The following is a 17,837-nucleotide window of genomic DNA, read 5'->3' on the forward strand; positions in this document are numbered from 1 at the left end:
GCTGGGGTTTTCATTGGTTGACAATGCCAGTCACTCGGATTTCATTGGTTAAGATTTTGCATAGAGTGTATGAGATCAGTAGAGTGTGTGACATCAATCACAAGGACCATGACCAAAATGGTCATAATGTTCGTGACCCGCAAATGAACCCCAAGCATGTGAACGGAAAGTCAACAACTCAGTTAAATGTCAAGGAAAACACCATTATTCGTCCTCATGTCAAGTTTGTGTAAAGAAAAGGAATGTTATATCGAGTTTCAGAGCATGTTTTGTACGTAACAAAACGCATAGGGGTGATTAAAACGGAGACACTGACACTATGTATAGAGAATACTCATAAATACTAGACTTACATATACTAGGCATACACCATGCCATATAGAAAGTAGTCAAATGGAACATATATAATTATGTTATATTTGGGATCCTTGGAAAAGTATGTAGATCCTCATACTCTGTAGGACAAAGTCCCAGGGATTTGAACCCATACCCTCCGTGTCAGTTACCTAATCGCCAGCACACAAAGTCATCCGCCTAACCCACTCAGAAAACCCGATTGCTGCCATGCTACTTTTGTTCATGTGCCATGAAAGACTAAGTATAGAAACATGAAAGATGTCGTACCATATAAACTTCAATCAAAACTGCGGAATGGCATGAACGTTTAACGCCGTTTATACATGTTACATTACCTCTTTTACGGCTCCAAGACATAATTTTGGTGGTGGATCGTGGCTGGGACGGGTATCCCGGATACCCGGCATGGATGGGTAACGAATTGTACCAGGGTACCCGTCTCAGAACCCGAACCCATTACCGATTTTATGACTAACAGATTAAACAATGTGACATGTTATTATGTCATGATGTAAAGATGGTATTGTCTTTGAAGCTTTAGACAAAAGCACACTAGTAGTAACATCTTTTGAATATAATGCGTAGTTAAGATATTGAAAAACTCGATATGTTTGCCTGCGAAGTGAAGAATATATAAATTGCCACTTTTTACAAATTTGCTGTCAGGAATTGACATAATTCCAGTATCCGGGTAGGATAGGGCAATAGGGAAATGGGTACCCGGGTAGAATATTTGGACCCGTACCAGCCCTATTAAATATTCAAGGACGATCAATAATGTGCGTATATGAGTACTGTACCCTCAGGTTAAATTGTGTATGGCTTATCTAAAATATTACATCCATTCAGTAAGTTAAGTACAGACGTCAAGTCTCTTTTATCCGACGCTTTTGTTGCTAACAAATTGAATAAGCGTAATTTAGTCTCAATTATTTTAGACATCCTCGTTAATCTGACAGTTTGCTGTGTAGTGAGGATGTCGGAGTAACGAGACTTGACTGTTACGTCGTATTCCGCCAACAGAGGACCATGCATACCATGGATGACGTGTCACCTGTAATGTTGAGAGGCCAACAAGTATTATGATATACGAACACATCAAACGAATCTGTAAGTGCAGCGTCTCATTATGTCTGATTCATTTTAACACAAGTAAGACCTATTTGTGCTTGTGGACAGGATAAGATATGTTTCTTTTACTGTTTTTGTGAAATGTTTTAGGTTATAGTCCCTTTTCCACCAGGAAAAGGCAAACGTGGGGCCAGACTTAACGCTTAGATTGTAATACATGTTTGAATGTTTTAAAGGTTAATGTGTGGTTTTGAGTACAAAACAATCTACCAACGTCACCAAAATAAATCACATCATGTCTACTTCCCTTCCGTGTCACTGAGTGCAGACGCGGATAACATGAAACAAGATGAGATGCCCTTATAAAAGTGTTTTGAACATGTTACCCAAGTGCATACTGTACTTATGACCTTGTTCATATTAAATACTTAACAAGCTGTTCACTTAAAACACACAACGATAATAGTTTCATTACCGACTCCACCACATATTGTTTAAACATTATATTAACCTCCTCGTAGTAAATGAAATAAACCCGCCCTATACCATGTGCTAATGCCCGTATCTTACACAAACATTCCACCATATCCATCATATTATATGCTTAAACCACGTACTCACCAACGTTTTATTCAAGTGGTATACTAGACAGATTAACCATGGCCCAGACACTCCAGTGATTGTCATCAAGAGCATCGATCTAAGCAACTGAGAACGATAACATGACAGTCAGTCTGGTCACCGAGCCTTGTGACTGGATAAACACTGTCGCCTCTCTCGACAAAACAGTGAGATTACTGGGGATCTATACTTCGAATTCTCATACAAGGTTCACATTCTGACTGAAAAAAAATCCGGGTGAGTATATTTACAAGAACGACGTCAGGGCAGATCTTGGCACTGGTTCTCTGGTCCATTTAAAGAGAAGCATAACGCGCTGATGAACCAGGATGGCATTTAAAGAAAGAAAACAAATAAAACAAACCCTAACACCAATTGTATGTGGCATTTAACGCCTTTTTCTCTCAGATACTCCATTCTGATAACATTAAAGATTCTCTCGAACTATCAAGCTTCAGACAATATCATTCCATTCACTTAATACAGTGAAGATAATTGGCAATTTAACTGAACTATTCAGTGATGGATCGGATGGTGAGTTACTTGTTCAGCATGTTACACTGTTCCAAATGCTCCAAGCAGCACAGAGTGAGGTTCGAGGACTTTGTGGATGCACATCAATGTAATGTATTTCAGCTGATGTCGAGTCACTGGCCTGTCTGATTGTACATGTAGGCGTTAATAACAGACAAACAAACGGTGTATTTCGAAATTACAATTAAACCTTGAAAGATAAGATGGCCTGGAATGGAACAGAGTGGCACAGTGAACTAATTTTGGTCTTTTTGACCAAGTCTGCTTGAACTGTGCCAGTGACAGATAGAATACGAGGTGCCACCAGAAATTAGCAGTTCGCAGTGTGATCAGATAGGGAAACTAGGTACATGTATTCCAAGGTTATGTTAGATAATGAAAATAAGAGGTAGGTTAAGGGCACATTAAAACCTACGGCAAATGGCACATTTTAACCTTGCTGAAACGTTGAACTGGGTATGGAAATTATCAATTCAAATGGTTCACAACTACAGCAATGTAATGGTTACGATTTGTACACAGTAAGATACTCACAATGTGACTGAAAACATATTTCACTCCATGGCGACCTGCATGTGCGTGTATGTGTGGCTATTTGTACTAGAGCAGACTTCAGTTGGTTTTATAGTCCTTGCTCACTCAGACACATTATACCGACTCCGAGCTGACCGGTCCTGCCGACACCCATTCATGCCGAGCACCAGGCAGGTAACAAGAAGTACCATATTTTAACCTCTTTTAGCACGAGCTTGGGGATCGAACCACAATCTCCCGCTCACTGGGGTGGGGGTTGCGGCGCTCTAACAATCTAACCACAACTCCACAAGGCTGTCTACTGATTATATATACATACGCACAGAGACAGACAGACAGACACACACACACAGAGCATGAGCAGCCAATGGACTGTTTTGACAGGATGCTTTTCATCCTCATGAGAATTCTGATTTCTGTCAGTTTGTACTGTACTATCTGGGGATTCCTTAACGTTGGTTAACTTTAATCAGAAACCAGAAAAAGTTGCAACATTCTGTGCACAACCCATCTGTCTCTAGCAAAATGTAAACATATCACAAAAACAAACACCTTATTTACATTTTATTTTCTCTCATGTGCAAAAATTAATTGGATGATAAAACTGAGGTAACATTCATAAGAACACATGGACAAATACACGATTTCTTTAGACACTGAAGTTTAACAAACAATGAGGTGACTGTTGAAATAAACTTGAACTAACCAATTCAACGTTCACACTAAAGTACACCATTTACAGCAAAAGTAGTAAGCATACAGACAAGTTCATATTAACGTGTAACTTGAACCATGTGTTTTAACTCCTTATACTACACACATTCCCTGTAGCAATGGATCAAAAGGACAATACCAGGTAGAAGGCAGGTGTTCAATACAATGCCCAGGTTAAACACATGTGTAACTATCAGTTGTTTAAATTTTGTCTTATTACCATGGTTTAAGTGTAGGAAGCACACACCCTTATATTCAGGAATTTCTTTGTGGGACATGCCTGGAAAGTACCTTTACATCATTTGTCAGTTTCATCAGTTAAAGGTCGCTTTTATTTAAAAAATGTCCTATCAAGAATGTCTAAACGAACTGAAAAAATTATTTCATTGATGTTTGGACAAAAATAAAAACAATTTAAGTCATACATTACGAAACTTTTCTTACAAAAATGTAATTATTTCAAAATGTAAAACTCAGCTATTCAACCTACATGAAAAATATAGCCTGATACTCTGTAGTTAACATGTTCATTGAGGAGGATGTGTTCATACAAGGATGGGATCCGACAAGCAGAAAGATCCAAGTAATATCACCATCTTGCACCAGCCATACTTCCTCACTGTCTGCACTAAGGCATCTCCACCACATAGGGCCCAATACATGGCAGACTACAGACTGTGTTTCACACTAGCTTCCTCATTCATAAAGTAGCTATTTTCACAGTGACTGGAGACCCTGATAGCCAAGGTTGGAGATCTTGCACTGTGTTGCGTATATTGACTTGCATACATATTTGGTATCTGCAGGAAGAATTGGTGTCATCAGTAAGCTGCATGAACACATCTGGGATATGACCAGAACATGTTGATGTGTTGTGAGAGGAGTTACATCATCTTTCTAGAGAGGGTACTTACAGTATTTCATCTTGGCATCAGTTGAAAACTGAGAGACAAAATACACATTTTATTCTGCACTAGCAAGTTTACAGCTTTCAGATGATTAATGGTGAAGCACTTCTGCCATGATTACAATGAAGCATGATACACAGTATGGGAAAACATCTTTCTTATTTACAGCTACATAAAAACCACTCTTGGGTCCACAGATCACAAACATACAATTCGCCACATGTGATTCTTTAATATAATCCTTTCACTCAAAATAAATGTCAGGATTTACTTTGATTCTCCAACAATAAATTCTTATTCTGACCTACTCACATACCTCAAAATGTCCAGTCTGGTAGCCAGTGATTTAAAATGCAGAAACCATAACGATGAAACATAACAATTTGAAGATGGTCTTTTACTTACGAAAAACACTTTTTCTGCTTTTTACTTAAAAATGAAACAAGAAACAATGGCAATGATTTCTGAACTAAACAGGTATGACATAGTTCCATTAAATGATGTTGAAAAAACATTTAATACTCACTTACTTCAAGTATTAATTGTTAGCACTTCCTGACTGGGTTCAAACCCAGACTCTCTCCACCACACAGATCTCTGTACAGCACAATGACAAAAGTGCATATTTATATACAGAGGGTATTTCAAGAGCTGCAACAGTAAATGACCAATTTTTTTTTTAGCAAATCTATCTGATCTTTTGGGGGGACATTTTCATTACATTATTTGTTCTCGAAGTGCTGGCCATGTCTGTATATCCAGTACCTGAAAGGTACCTCGACTGTACATTGCAGTACATGTACTTTATCTTGAGGTTTTAGACATTAAAACAATGCAGTGACATACAAATCATAAAATAGTGCCCCACATGCTGCATGTCCTCAGCTTTGATGTAGTCAGTTGCAAACTGCCCTTATAATAACTTCAGACAACATATCTCTGCAAGCCACCTGTCATGAATAGATTGATAAAGCTCTTAGTCTTAGCTGACTAGGTTAGTGTGTTTAATACATGACAGTTACATCTGAAAGGAGAGAAAGTAATGTTTTAGATACAGCTACTCTCTTGTTCTTGTCACCACTGCAAGAACAACATGAAGTTCTGGATCTGCCTCAGCTCATGGTACCTATGCATCAGCCTTATATCCTGGGTGTTCACAGAATCATGTATCTCACACTCAGAGTCCAGGAGTTGCCTCAGTCAACATCACCATCATCCAGTTGAAATATTAGACACACAGACTTGAGACAGGTGCAGTCTCAGCCTGTTTGTATGAGGGCCTTCAAGATATTGGTCCCAGATCTTGCATGATATAACTGTAGATAGCATTTCCTAGATGGAAGGCCGATCAAAAGCCCTCTTGGTACTGCTTGCTCTCCAGTTTGGCAATGATCCTCTCCAGCATCCGACGGGCTTCACAATTGGGGAAGTTGGACATGTCGTAGTACTGCGGCGCAATCTTCACCAACCTGCAAGCAAAGCCACCATACAGCAGCATTTCACAAAGTTTTCAAAAATATTTCAATTCTACCTCCCTATAAATAACAGCCTCATGTACGAGGACCAAAGACATTTGTCAGAAATGCGCTGACAGGGTAACAATTAGAAAGGCCTAAAGTATTTCACCTCAGCAGCATCACTCAAATGCCATGAGGATCAGTAATGGCGTCGCTTCGCCATCTTTGTCTTACTGCCATCCTCATCATCAATTAAGAGTCCCTTAAGCTGTTCACTGTTATGTAACAATTCACACAGGACAGAAATATCCCCTCCAATATTCCCCTTGACATCAATGTACTGCCATCATCCAGATGTGTGAACTACTTTGAGATATTCCAGATGATGTACTCACCACTCTGGTTTGATGTCTGTGACAGTGCGGATGTAATTCTTGGTGGTGAGCACAAACTCATTGTAGAGCACCCACTCCGGCTTGTGGTCCAACACGGTGGACGGATGAAGCTGTACAACCTGGTTGTCCTTCACTGTCAGGTAGTGACCCGTCCGTTCCAAGTGAGCGATCTACAGCACAGCCATAGAGGTTAGCACAAACACGTCTAGCTACTACCACGATCACCTGAACTAAAGCTAAGTCTCTTTACAAAAGAATACAAAATAATGACTTCATCTATACTATTATCTGAACATTCTTGATCATGGTTCAAAACTAATTTCAAATTTTTCATCTTCTGTTAATCCAAGACCTCTTAAACCATAATTGACAAATAATTGGTTAATGTCCGTTTTGAATTTAAAATCTCTTTTGTAAATTCTAAAGACATCATGCAACAAGTTGAAATCACAATTAGAAAGCAAGCAATACATTAAATTAAAACATGGTGAATGTTTGTAATGCGGATAATGCACTATTTTCTACAAATCATTTACAATCTGGATAACATAGGCTGCTGATTTCATTTGACATCACAAATGATGCCATTCCAAGTAACACTCTCGACCAACCGTGACTGTTCCCCATGGCCAAGGGGACATGCATGCTGAAAGAAACTCATTATCTCAAGGGTTAAATTAAATCTTATTTGACATGGTGGTAAAGTAAACATTATAATATAAATGCAAATATATAGCCTAAGATATTTGTCAGTGAAGTTGAAATGACACAAATCAGTAACTAACAATCCTGCAAGACTGTGCATCATTGTAGTGTATATAAGGAAGGCAACTCAAGCATGGTATTACACATCAAAATATTACAGTGTCATTCTGGGTAGGTATGGACACAAAAGCTAACCAGTTCCTACAAACGCATATGGAAGGAAATAAATAATGACCAGAGAAACCTCACTGGGTGTTTCTTTGAAAGCATTCAATGGTAAATGCAGCAGTGAACTTTCATCCTCTTCCCTGCAATGTGTTCTTATTTCGAGCAGCATAAATAAAATATTTCCTTATTAACGTTTTATACTTGTCTTAATTGTAATAACTTTGCATGAATATATTTCCCCTCATTTTCTCATCGTACCTGCATGAAGTATCCCGAGACTAAAGCCTTCCTGATGTTGATGTAGTAGTCGCGGCTGGTGAAGTCAGTGCTAGACCGGCGCAGGTTGAAGCGGTCCATGATGCGAGCAAGCTGCTGCCGCACATTGTCTGCACTCTTAAGTGACCTGAAGTTGATGAAGTTGTCATAGCACCATTGCTGGTCTTCCTGGTCTGGTAATATAACAAAACAATCATCATCACCATCATCATCATCATCATCATCATCATCATCATCATCATCTGTCCATTCATATGGTTCTCATGAAGCGTGTATGTTATCGTTACTGGAAGCATACAAATGAACAAAACAATTCAGTGATTGCTATCTTGAGCATGTGTTTACACACCATCGACAAAAAATTACCAATTAATCCATTGAAACGCATATAATGACCCGACCCATCCCATCCTCCACAGAGCATATCAAGCACAAACGACAGCGGTAAGTTGCACAGACGAGGTTCATGCACATTTTCACGTCATCATTGATCAGTTATCAACTATTTACAGACTGCCATTACACAAATGGAAACGCCATGTACTTACTTTGCTTGAAGGCATGGTAGACATTGAGCAGAGTGAGGTGATCACCATCGATGTGGGCGAACCTCATCTTAGCCTCGTCCGCAGGTTTCTTGGCCTCAGCAGGTCTCACAAAGCACTGCGGGACTAAACAGGGGTGGGTGGGGGCCATGACGGCCCGGCCCCAGCGCCATTAGTTCTCATAGGTCAAACAGCATCATGACTAAAAGGAAGCCAGTATGTTAGACAGTGCATCTGCCACAGAGCAACAGACAAGATACTGCAAATGGATTTACTTATATATTAACTGAATTAACATGTTATAACTGGTTGTGGCAGAGTGCACTGTTTGGAATCAGCATGACAAATATCATCATAAACATGTTAATAATGTGTACATTCTAATAGCGCCGAACTTCACACTATCTATGCGGGTAGCGCTACCATCAATAGCACAACATTTTATTACCTTGGAAAAACCAAGGTTATGTTTTGCAAATATTCAGTTTGCAAAGTTTTGATGTAATCGAGACAGATGAACAAACGCTGTTCCTGGTTAATGATAAATTCCACCAAACTGAACCCATATTCAAATACTCAATTACAAGTGTTGTACTGAATCAGTGAGCTTGATTTAACTCCCTTTTGAACAGTTTGTCTGATAACACAGCTTGTCAGTTAACATGGAGGGAATGGAAAGAGTGACAAGCATGGTGTGACACTGACAAACCAACAATAATAATCAGTACTAATTCATTCAAACTGGCAGTCAAACCCGTAAGTGGATATAAGAGACGTAACTGGTCTAGAACAGTAACATCCCCACACACATCAGTGAACAGAAAATGGTACTTGCATCTTAAGATCAAATTTTAGTACAAAATGAAACAAAAGAAAAATGGCTGTTTTCTGGCAAAATCTACAAGCTATTGTTATGTTGGCAAGGGTTTACCAAGAATCTTTTTCTTCCATCTTGAATGAAAGAAGATGCCAAAAAAGAAACCCTGCTTTTCATATGGCAAATGAAGAGAATACTATCTAGATACCTCTGGAGTGAGTGAGTGAGTTTAGTTTTACGCTGCACTTAGCAATATTCCAGCTATATGGCAGCGGTCTGTAGATAATTGAGTCTGGACCAGACAATCCAGTGATCAACACTATGAACATCGATCTGCGCAACTGGGAACCGATCACGTGTCAACCAAGTCAGCAATCCTGACCACCCAATCCCGTTAGTCGCCTCTTACAAGCACAGTCGCCTTTTATGGCAAGCATTGGTTGCTGAAGGCCTATTCCTCCCAGGGACCTTGACGGCTGAGATACCTCTGGAACAACCCCCAAAAAGAAAATATATTTCACAACACTGTAACAGAAGATTACAACAGGATGTATGAACGTGTATTATTCAAATGATTAAATGTTTTTACTACGCCTTTCCTCTGCTTGCCTCAATCTGACCATCTACTACCTGATTCCCATTACCTGACAACATGGCTGTTATCGACAGAATCTCGTTGGAACAGCTGAAATCACAGCTGGCAATAACCATTTTAGCCAGCTGGGGATCCAGTGGGAACTCTGCCATCATGGATCCCAGTTCTGTGATCTCTCCGTCATCATCCAGGGCAGCCAGGTAGTTCAACAACTCCAGCGCTCTCATCAACGTCTCCGGAGCTGGGGAAATATAAAGCAATCAATGAAATACACTTTGAACCAGATCTTCAACAGTTAAATGACACAAAGGACCTATCATGAGAAACACAGTCTTAGAGGGATGTAATGGAATATCAAGCTGGAAACCCATGTGTGAGTCTGAAAATCCAAAAGACTGGTTGATATTTTACATAAACCAGTAGTCAGAACTGTGGTGGAAAACTATGACCAGTTGTGTCCACTCATGTCAATGATAATCAAGGTGAATCTATAATTTGTGCCATGAACATGACATTACACTGCATTCCCAGAGAAATAGTATAACATAGTTTCACTTCCTGATTAAAACAACTTTCAGTAAATCCTTCCCGACACCTACCAGGTGGATCCATGAAGTCAAAGTGCACAAGATCATCGATACCCAGCTTCTTAAGCTGCAAGACGACAGATCCAAGGTTAGACCGGAGGATCTCAGGGTATGTGTTGTCCTGCATTTCCTGCTTGTAGGCCTTTTCTGTATACAGACGGAAACACTTCCCAGGCTGTGTCCTGCCTGCTCGGCCAGCTCGCTGCTGGGCGCTGGCTTTACTAATGGCTGTCACTAGGAGGGACTCCACTCGAATACGGGGGTTATATACCTGGGATCAGTGGATACCATGGTTACAAGACGTCAGCTTGAGTCAATTAAGCAATATTACAGGCAACACCTGAAATGGGCTTCACACATTGTGCCCATGTAGGGAATAGAACTTGGCATGATGGGCAAACGCTTTAACCACTGGGCTACCCCAACACCCCAGAGGTCAGAGATAGTATCTGACACAAACACTGTAAACTATGTTCAAATCAAACTGATGCGTAAAATGTATTAATCTTTACGCCCTGATGGCATCATGTATATTACAGTCAAACTTCAACTTGCAAACTACAGATATAAAGAACTATAATCTATGGTCCACTGACAGTACTACAAGTGTAATTTACATCAGCAATATTGAGCTAACGGTTCATTGTCCCAAAATGTCTTGCATCTTCATAAATATAGTAAACCAGTTGTGGCAGTGGTAACTGAACTTGAAGCAACATAATGTAATTTCTGATATAAAATAGATATTTTTCCAAATAGTTTTCCTGATCCTGACTCATGCTTATAATGCTTGTCTCCTTCTTCTGCCCGAATATAGTGGAAAACTTGAATGTTTTCAATTGGAGACAATGACAAGCATACCTGGTCATGTGACCGATGTGCATTAATGCACGGGCTAAAGGGAGGCTACTTGTGCGCAACTTGCAGGGATTCAAGAGTTCCACTATGTTAAGATAGAAAGAGTAGACAAACATAATAAGTATGCGTCAGGATAAGGAAAAATATTACTAAGTAAGAGGGTTGAAACTAAGTGAAATTACTTCGTTAGCCCTACCTTTTGTTTAGCAAAGCCAGGGTCTATCACAAACACAACACCATCAATTGTTAAGGATGTTTCAGCAATGTTGGTAGAGACGACCACCTTCCTGCCGATGGCCCCATTTGGTTTCTTGGCCGGAGCAGGTTCGAAGATACGCTGTTGCTGGGCCGGGGGTAGAGTTGAATACAGGGGGATACACTTCAGGTTGCCAACCTCTGGGCCCAGGTTGTCCACCTCGCGGGCTAATCTCTTGCAAGCCTCGTCAATCTCCTTCTCGGCAATTAAGAAGGTGATTATCAATTTCCCCATGTGAAAACTGTTGATTATCATGTATCTAACCTGTTGAATTATCATACATCTGTATATATTTTCTTGAGAAGGGAATGAAAATCTGATTTAGATAAATACTCTGCAGTCTGTGTTGTATGATCCCCAGGTAGGTCAGAAAACGCTTTTCAAATGTACACCATATAGAACATGTGTTAACATTTGTCATTTTCTGATGTGGCCTGTAAGAAGTTTTTTCTTAATTCAAGTACATATATTACAAACTGATCTATCAGTGTTGGAAACTGTTTCTACTTTTCATATAATCACCATCAACAACAAATTTTAAAAGACTTGGTTTCAACATAGCTTTGAAAAGTATTTCATTTATGATATCACAGTAGACATGCATCATGGGATGAATGAATGCACGTTTCTGTTAACAAATGATGCAAAGTGACAATGAGCACTCCCATGTGTTACCTCCTGGCCTGTCAGGAAGAGAAGAATGTCTCCCTCTCCCTCCTCACACATGTGGATCTGTACAACGGTCCTGATGGCAGCCTCCAGGTAATCACGCTCCGGCTCAGGTGTGTAGAAGATCTCCACAGGATGTGTACGACCAGGGACACTCATCAACGGGGCCTTGTCAAAGTATTGCTGTAACGAAGCATTAGGTGTAGAGCCAACCAATAAGCCATGACACATGATGCATACATACAGAATACTAAATGATGTCCAGTGTAATACCACATTTATGAAATGAGTGAACGGTCTGGTATCTAATGAGCAAAAACGAGTTAGATACCAATACCATTCACAAGTTTCATAAATATGGTGTTACACAGGACATAGTTTAGTATTTTATATATTACTTGTCCAACATTAGCAAAATGAGCATAATATATTTCCAGAAAATTCAGAGAGTGTGACGACTAAGCTTTCCAAATTCCAGTAGTCAAGTAAGGTCTTATACCATTGTGACAGAAATAGCAGCATTGTGACATCATAACCCTAAATCACTTAGATGTCATAGGCATGGTGTCACGTTATGTTATTACACAATATGTAATAACATTGTAAAATTATCAAACAGTAATATCTTCAATAGTTGAGTAATAAACTTCAACATGTTATAAGTCCTACATTAGCCACAGTTTACCATGTAGGGAAATGGACTTCAGTTTGAAAGTTACTGAAGATGATCATGACATCAACTGCTTTTGGCTTCACACAGGCATGGAATTAAAGCACTGACAGACAACATTCCCTCAACCACATAGGTGATCTGATAGTATAATAAAAATTTCTCCCCATGTAATACATGCAAATACAATGATCACGATCAACATGACTGGCTGTACCTGGAATTTCCCAGCATCCAGGGTAGCACTCATCACAACTATCTTGAGATCTGCTCGTTGTTTGGCCACTTCCTTCAGCAAGCCCATGAGGATGTCTGTTGCCAGGGTACGCTCATGGGCCTCATCCAACATGATGACACCGTAAGCTTCCAGTAGGGGATCCGACATGGCCTCTCTCAGCAACATACCATCAGTCATGTACCTAAAAGCATGTATGGCTCACATAAACAGAAAAACAGCACCCACAAACAACTGACACTGACAACAACTAGTACTGTACTTCATTACTACCACACAGATGGTAATAAATAAGAAAACCATGTAAAGCACAGATAATACTTTTCTGATATCTTTATTAGTCATACTTAACACTCAGAAGTTTCAACACTCAGTGTTTGTTACAGTGAGTGAGTTTAGTTTTACGCCGCACTCAGCAACATTCCAGCTACATGGCGGTGGTCTGTAGATAATCGATTCTGGACCAGACAATCCAGTGATCAACAACATCAGCACTGATCTGCGCAACTGGGAACCGATGACATGTGTCAACCAAGTCAGCAAGTCTGACCACTCGATCCCATTAGTCACCTCTTACAACAAGGTGAGTCGCCTTTTACGGCAAACATTGCTTGCTGAAGGCCTATTCTACACCGGGACCTTCACGGGTCTGTTTGTTACAGCAGCTACCAAGGGACTCAAAATATTTTAGTGGGATTCTTAAATGGCAGGTTTGCATAGTTTGATTTGAAAACAATACTGCTACAAATACAGATTAGCCTTAATAGGTTCTTAGCCAATGATGTTTATTAGAGAAGGTGACTAAAACATAGGTCATTTAACGACATTTTGACTGCAGTTAAGAAATAATTATCTCATTCTAAATAATGTTGCAATTATCCATGAAGTCAGACAGGAAACACTTAATTACATATTACTGACGTGATTTACACACATGAAGCCCCCCAAAATAAATTCAGCTTTACCCATAAAACAATGCTTACTTCATGACTGTTTTTGATGAGGTACAATCCTCAAAACGGATGTTGTAGCCCACTTCCTGCCCCAGACCAACATCCATCTCCTCCGACACACGCTGAGCCACAGACATGGCTGCCACCCTTCTAGGTTGTGTACAGGCAACAGCCTTCTTGGCATACCGAGCTCGCACCCATTCCAGACACCACTGGGGGATCTGTGTGACCATCATATTCTCATACAACTCATAATATGCACTCATGTCCTACTTCAGTTGAAACAGTCATAGTACTTTTCAAGCTAATGAAGCTAGCATGTGTATGTATAGTCTCTATTGCTCAAGCATAATGTAATGCTTAGGGACCAGAAAAAGGGTAGCCAGGTTATAGGTAATAGCTCAGATTTGACAACGTTGATTAGGCCATGATGCTAGTTGTTACACAGTAATGAGTACCACATGAATTGCAGTGTCTGGTGGATACACATCCTTGATATCTTTAGGGTATATGTTCCAATAAATCTTCACTATATCCTAGATGTATCTACGGCTCGGCCTGATAATTTTATTACCTCCCTTTGCTGCTTCTGCATTCTCACAGTAGCCAATCAGCTAAACAGTTGTTACAGTGAAGCTTGTTAGTGTCAACAAAGAAAGAGTCTCAACTATGAAGGTTTGTTTGCAGTCAGACTCTGTAGGTATGCAGAACTCTTTCTACCTCTTTCAGAGATTCTCTGCTTGAATTGTGTTACCACGTTTGATTAGTTAATTTAAGAAGCAAAAGTAAACCGTGATTGGTATCCTCAACTTTCCAGTGTAGTCACTCGATTGGATAAAAAGCCAGCCAAGGGAGGTAATAAAATGATCAGGCCACGCCATACATGAATCTAGAGTATAGTGGAGATTTATTGAAACACATATCTTGCAGATATCGAGGATGGTGGATACTGTACACAATAATCAGTGTTTGCTGCTTACATTTATTGTTTAATGCCACATTTAGCAAATATTCCAGCTATATTATGGCAGTCAATAAACAATCGATGCTGGACCAGACAAGCCTGTGACATATCATAAACATCAACCGAGGCATTTGATGACAATTCACCTAAATCTGTTAATCCTCTTACAACAAGCATGGGATGCTGAAGACAAGATTTAACCTGGATCTTCACAGATACAGAAACGAGAAGAGGGTTACACTACCTGTGTTGTTTTACCGGAGCCAGTTTCTCCCACCAGCACAATGGTCTGATATTTGGTCATCATCTCCATGAACTTTTCTTTGTACTCCCATACTGGCAGTGTCATACGCTTATTGAGAAGCTGGTAGTACCGGGGAGAGTAGGGCATCCCTGTAATCAGGACAACCAGAGAGGAATTCAACATCAGCAGGGGCGCAACATACCGTTGGTCTCAATATGACACTTATCATGACAATATAGGGGAAACATAATTTGTATGTCATTAGTGTGCCTTAATTTAATAAACATTATTATTATTTTAAGCTTAATGCAGATGAATCAAAATCCTAAATCTTTAATGCTTAAACTTCAGAGACTTAAGATGGGATATCATAGGAATAGGAATAGGAATACAATGCCTTGAGGTCACTGTGAATGTGATGGTTTGTAAGTACAGCAGAGGTGGAAATACTTGCAAATCTGTGTAAAATTGTTGTAACAGTTTCCATTGGCATAAAAAATATTTATCACATGTACTGTATGTCACACTAATGTAACATGTCATAATTCACAATAAATGGGTTTAGTGTGAGTGCACTGAGCATTTATAGTTACACCATTGTGGCATGACAAAGGAACCTGTCCTTGGAAATGCAGCACATTTCACAACCCACGATTCAGACCTGTTTGTTAGCTAGAGTATGTTCCTGTTTTATGGTAAGTGAATTTAGGACAAAAGGTATCTCTTGGTATAAGTGCTCGTTTACTAATCAAGAAGCTGTTAAGCTTTTGTACCTGTGAAGGGATTCATCTGCAGAGTGGGTCTTGGGATGTTGAACTGCTCAAATATGGACTTGGGCTTGTCCTTGTCCTTTTCTTTGTCCCTGTCGCGGTCCCTGTCTCGGTCTCGGTCTCGGTCATCATCTCTGAAAAATTAATCAACACCATTCTCAACAACTAAAAACAAGTTCATTTGTTTATATGTCTCTATGTTTATATGACATCAGGATTTCCAAGACAAGAGTCAGAAATGGTAAATATTGTTTAATATCTAAATACAACTAGAATCTGAAGTAAACTGAATATACTTCTCCAATCATCTCAGTTTCTGACATTACTACTTCTTGGCAGGTTGGATATTTTCAATTTGATCACCCTAATTAAAAAGACAATGTCAAAAGGTTTGTCATTTGTTCTTATGATGAATAGCCACTCACATAACAAGTAATAACAAGCAAATTGACCATGGTAGTTTCCATTAACAGGACTTGACAAGTTGCCATACTCAGTAAATACCTTTTCATCATGAGCTACAGACTTGGTACATAAAGAATTTACTTAGTTTGTCCCATTCCTAATCCACTGAATTAGGGAATCAGGTGTGTGTGCCTAAACGTCTCCTCAAGAAAATACCACCAGCACAAAAAATAAAAACCTTGGGCTAGAAAGATAATGGTACTTTTGAGAAGCACCTTTTGTTTCTAAATACTGATTTTGAAAAACAAAATCAGCAAAAACAATACTCAAGTTAATAGGCTGACATGTAGACACATTAGTAACTGGGAAATTAGTCTAGCCTCTAGTCCAGTTGCCGACTGTTTGGTTGGTTTTGATAGGCAAATGACACCTACTCATAATGTAGCTTAATAGTAAGCCTGCTAAATTGGTTTTTTCTAAATTGATTGCAACCTTTTGATAAGAATAAAACGTTCACATGTTAAAATCAAGGCATGATAATATCAAAGAAACTGGGCACAAAATCACTTTCATTACCAGCTTAAACAATACTCACAACAAAATAAGTTAAAACATTATGAAAGAACAAACAGTGGTGTTATAATCAGCCACATTGAATAAATGCGTATATACTGTGAATAAATAACTACAACAATAAATATGGTGTTTGATTTTCACATGATTGTTTTGCTAAGGTGCTGCTGTAGCTTGCACTTCTTGACGATGTTAACTAGTAAAAACATGTCAATATGAAATGTAACCAAAAAATATATATAAAATACCTGGCTTTTTAAACACCATTAGGAAATACGCGATTAAAGGTCGAGATCTACATGATTTATGTTTGTTGCTGATAGATCAACAAACCATATATTGCAGGGCTATCACTGCAAACGATATTGTGAACTTTCTTGGAATAACCCTTCAGTCTTTCACCCTTTCCCTTTGGCTACCGACTTCAAGGTTTAAATGACGGGATTATGATTCGGGCCCGTTTCACCAAGGATGCTGATCCATAATCCATTCATCAGATTCGAAACAACGACACATGTATCAAAATGAAAACAACTATATTCAATAAAATATTAACCTGCTCCTTTTGCTGTGAGAATCGCCCACATCAATACGATGCCTCTTCGACATGCTGAATGTCTCCAAAATGGCGTAAACTATCGTTTACCACAGTTTATGATGTACGATAATAACGTTTACCACACGGTGAATGGAATGCTGTGTAAGCAGCTCCAGTTATTTCAGACTCAGGTAAGGACAGGTGCCCGTATGAACACATGGCGGATAAGTAGCTCCCAACAGCGATATTGGCATCTTTACACGGTGTGCTGAGCGCACAAAAAGATAGAGCATGCGCTGTTATAGAGTTACAGTATAATATCCAAATGTATTATTTTCAAAATAACTAGTGATATATGTTTATTTGAAGAAGTGTTGTATCTATTTTTCTGACACTGAAATTATTCGTTTCGAAGAAA

At 39.3% G+C, this 17,837-nt stretch overlaps 1 protein-coding gene across 1 annotated transcript; it reads right to left on the reverse strand.

The window, feature by feature from the left end:
* Positions 1-3,668: 3,668 nt before the first annotated feature.
* On the reverse strand, positions 3,669-17,654 carry LOC137266471 (putative pre-mRNA-splicing factor ATP-dependent RNA helicase PRP1). The gene is made up of 13 exons (XM_067801972.1): positions 17,438-17,654; positions 15,907-16,037; positions 15,134-15,282; positions 13,956-14,146; positions 12,955-13,156; positions 12,074-12,250; positions 11,339-11,593; positions 10,297-10,555; positions 9,747-9,938; positions 8,289-8,411; positions 7,723-7,913; positions 6,592-6,761; positions 3,669-6,208 (listed from the first exon to the last, which is right to left on the reverse strand). Exons 1-13 carry the CDS (start codon positions 17,488-17,490, stop codon positions 6,088-6,090), a joined length of 2,214 nt encoding a protein of 737 aa, XP_067658073.1. The 5' UTR covers positions 17,491-17,654; the 3' UTR covers positions 3,669-6,087.
* Between the last annotated feature and the right edge of the window lie 183 nt (positions 17,655-17,837).

The sequence above is a fragment of the Haliotis asinina genome, chromosome 15 (assembly GCF_037392515.1).
Source record: "Haliotis asinina isolate JCU_RB_2024 chromosome 15, JCU_Hal_asi_v2, whole genome shotgun sequence".
NCBI lineage: Eukaryota > Metazoa > Mollusca > Gastropoda > Lepetellida > Haliotidae > Haliotis > Haliotis asinina.